This window comes from Lactuca virosa, chromosome 1 (assembly GCF_052849685.1).
Source record: "Lactuca virosa cultivar CGN04683 chromosome 1, Lactuca_virosa_CGN04683_v6, whole genome shotgun sequence".
NCBI classification, from domain to species: Eukaryota; Viridiplantae; Streptophyta; class Magnoliopsida; order Asterales; family Asteraceae; genus Lactuca; species Lactuca virosa.
Window position 1 is genome coordinate 85,671,658 of NC_136426.1, and position 3,401 is coordinate 85,675,058.

The following is a 3,401-nucleotide window of genomic DNA, read 5'->3' on the forward strand; positions in this document are numbered from 1 at the left end:
AGTGGGTAGGTGCGTGTAATATATCACAGACAATGATATACCCATCGGCATAGATTTTTTGAATTCTTATAAGTATCTGGTATCATACATTGAGTCATAAAATTCTAAAGAAAAATTTAAGGACAAGAAGGGGTTGGTGCGTGGGATAGTCTACGGTACATAGACTAACCATCGACACAAAGTTATAAACATTTATCAATGTGTGGTATATCACAGTAAATTGTAAAGTTTTAGTAAGAAGAAATTGAGGAAAGAATGGATTGTTTCATGCATGTTGAGGTGGAATCAGCGTGAGTCATAAATGGTGTTAGTTCATCAACAAGAAATGGTTTAACTTCTGTATCATAGAGTCAAGTTGCAGTCTAGAACTATAAAGTTCATCATCAATGCATTTGATATGGTACATTAAAAAATAGACATGAAAATAAATCATAAGAGATAGTCAACTAGGAATAGTTTAAAAGGAATATACAGACTTTTTCAGAAGCTCTATTCATAGCCTTTTCCAGAAGAATCATGAAGGCATAAGATCTTTTAAGTAGAATCATCAAAGAGAAATCTTTTGAAATAAATACTCATTAAATAATTTTCTTCCTTCGAGATATTTACCCTTCAAATCTGGCTATAAAAGAAAACATAAGCAAAAGAAAATGCATTAGCATACAATAAAATGTACTACACATAAAAAATGATGAGGCCTTTAATCGCTGAAATGTTGCAGATGGATTCCAAGCTTCATATTTATCAAGAGCAAAAGAGAAGCAAAGAATAGTCTTTATAACCAACGAGTTAGCTGGATAAAATCCATCAAATCATCGTGTTGACAAGATTAACATGAGGGAATTTGAGGTTTTATCAGATTATAAGTCAGTAGATGAAAACAAGACTCATTGTGTTTATGATTGTTGGTTGCGTCCATAACAATGAGTGGAGGAGAAAGATGGTATTATCAAGAAGAAGAGGACATGATGTCACTCTTTTTATCAACACCAAGAGCATTCATTACACTCTGGATGACTCCAGCTCTAGTAAACTCCCGAGGAAGAAGATGCAGATAAATCTTAGATAGACCTGAAAAATAGATGAAAGAGAGAGAAGAGAGTAGTTATAAACATTACAAGCGTGGATTAAGCAAACTATGTAAGGTTCTTTAATCAAAATAAAAGAAGCATTTGTTTTTGTGTGTGTGTGTGTTTTTTTCAGAAAACAAGTGGAAGCAATGTTAAATCAAACGAGTTAGAAAACAATTAAGTCACTGAAAGCATGCGAAGATCTGCAATTAATTTGTTTAGAGTCTTCTCGTCCAATGCCATAGTGAAAATTTTAGCCAGCTGATCAGTGGATGGAATGATAAATAACTCCAATTTTCCCTTTTGAACGATGTCCCTGATGAAATGATGAAGGATATCAATGTGCTTGGTCTTGGAATGCTGAACTAGATTCTGTTTCATCTGAATGGCACTGGTGTTGTCACATCAGATGGGAATCTTTGAGAAGTTTAGACCATAATCCAAGACTTGATTCTGAATACATAGAATCTGAGCACAACACCTTCCAGAGGCTACATATTCAGCTTCAATGGTAGAACAAGCCGCTGATGTCTGCTTTTTGCTGGACCAGCTTATCAGTCTATCTCCAAGAATTTGAGTCCCTCCTAAAGTACTTTTATGATCAATGCCACAACCACCATGATCGGAGTCAGTGTATCCCACCAGCTTGAACTCAGAATCATGAGGATACCATAACCCAAGATTGGGTGTATGCTTTAAGTAGCGAAAAATCCTTTTTACAGCGAGCATATGAGATTCCTTAGGAATGGCTTGATAACAAGCACACAATATAGTAGCAAACATAATGTCGGGGAAACTAGCATTAAGATAGAGCAGAAATTCTTTCATTCCTCGATACAGAGTTGCATTCACATCAACGTCATTTGGATCAGCGCCAATAGACACGGATGAGGACATCAGAGTCTTTTCCGACTTGCAATTAAAGAAACAATACTTCTTCAGCATGTCTTCAATATATTTAGCTTGACAAAAAAAATTCACCAGTTAGTTGTTTAACCTACAATCTCAAAAAGAAAGTTTGTTCACCCATCATGCTCGTCTCGAACTTCTTAGCCATGATCTCAGTGAATTCTGAACTTAGTTTGTCATTAGTGGATCCGAAGATGATATCATCAACATACACTTGAGCAAGAATGATGTTAGATCCTGAATGCTTTATGAAAAGGGTGTTGTCAATCTTTCCTCTTTTGTATCCACTTGTAAGAAGATAGCTAGCCAATGTGGTATACCATGCTCTAGGTGCATGCTTTAAGCCATAGACAACTTTATCAAGAAGATATACACGACTTGGAAACTCTTCGCTTTGAATCCCCGTAGGTTGATTTAGAAAAACTTATTCTTTTAAATCTCCATGTAAGAAGGAAGTCTTAACGTCCATTTGATAGACTTTGAAGTTCTTGAATGAAGCAAAAGCAAGAAATAGACGAATTGCTTCAAGTCTAGCAATAGGAGCAAATGTTTCATCATAGTCTAACCCTTCTATCTGACAAAAACCTTGAGCCACAAGTCAAGCTTTGTTTCTTATGACGATCCCATCTTCATCCACCTTGTTTCTAAATACCCAACGAGTGTTAATGATAGTTTTTCCTTGAGGCTTGGGAACAAGATTTCACACATGATGACATTCAAATTCATTCGGATCATCCTCCATAGTCTTGATCCAGTCAGCTTCTTTCATAGCGTCAACAACATTCTTTGTTTCAATCATCGAGACAAAATTCACAAACATGCAGAAGTTGCTGCTGACTCTGCTATGAGTGAGAATCCCAGAATTTACATCTCCAATGATTTGAGATTCAGGATGATCTCGAAGAATTCTAGGATTAGAACTTTCATTCGTATTACTTTGAGCAGAACCATCCAGGTTAGATGGTTTAGCTTCATCAGGGATGAAAGGATGATCTTCATAGATAGGTTGTGAGCTAATGATTTGATCAACATTAGGAATAGTAGGCTTAGATTCATTTGGAAAGAAATTAGGAACAAGGTCTGAAGGACTATAAGTTAGTGCATTCAAAATTGATGAGGGATGATTAACCTGATCATAAATGAATGAGTCTTCATCGAAAGTGACATGAGTTGTTTCCTTAACGGTTTGCCTTAAAAGATTGAATACCTTGAAAACATTGGATACACTAGAATAACCTGGAAACACTCCTTCATCAAATTTAGTTTCAAACTTCGAGTGCAGATCTCTTTGATTCAATATGGAACAAACACACCCAAACACATGAAAGTAAGAGATGCTCGGTTTCCTTCCCTTAAGTAGCTCATAGACAACTTTCCCATGAGGCTTAACAATAATATACCATTTTTGGGTATAACAAGTTG

General features: G+C 35.9%; 1 protein-coding gene across 1 annotated transcript; it reads right to left on the bottom strand.

Annotated features, from left to right (window-relative positions):
• Positions 1-1,475: 1,475 nt before the first annotated feature.
• Positions 1,476-2,015, bottom strand: LOC145116316 (secreted RxLR effector protein 161-like). Its single transcript, XM_079052663.1, has one exon. The coding sequence runs from the start codon at positions 2,013-2,015 to the stop codon at positions 1,476-1,478; it is 540 nt and encodes a 179-aa protein (XP_078908789.1).
• Positions 2,016-3,401: the final 1,386 nt, after the last annotated feature.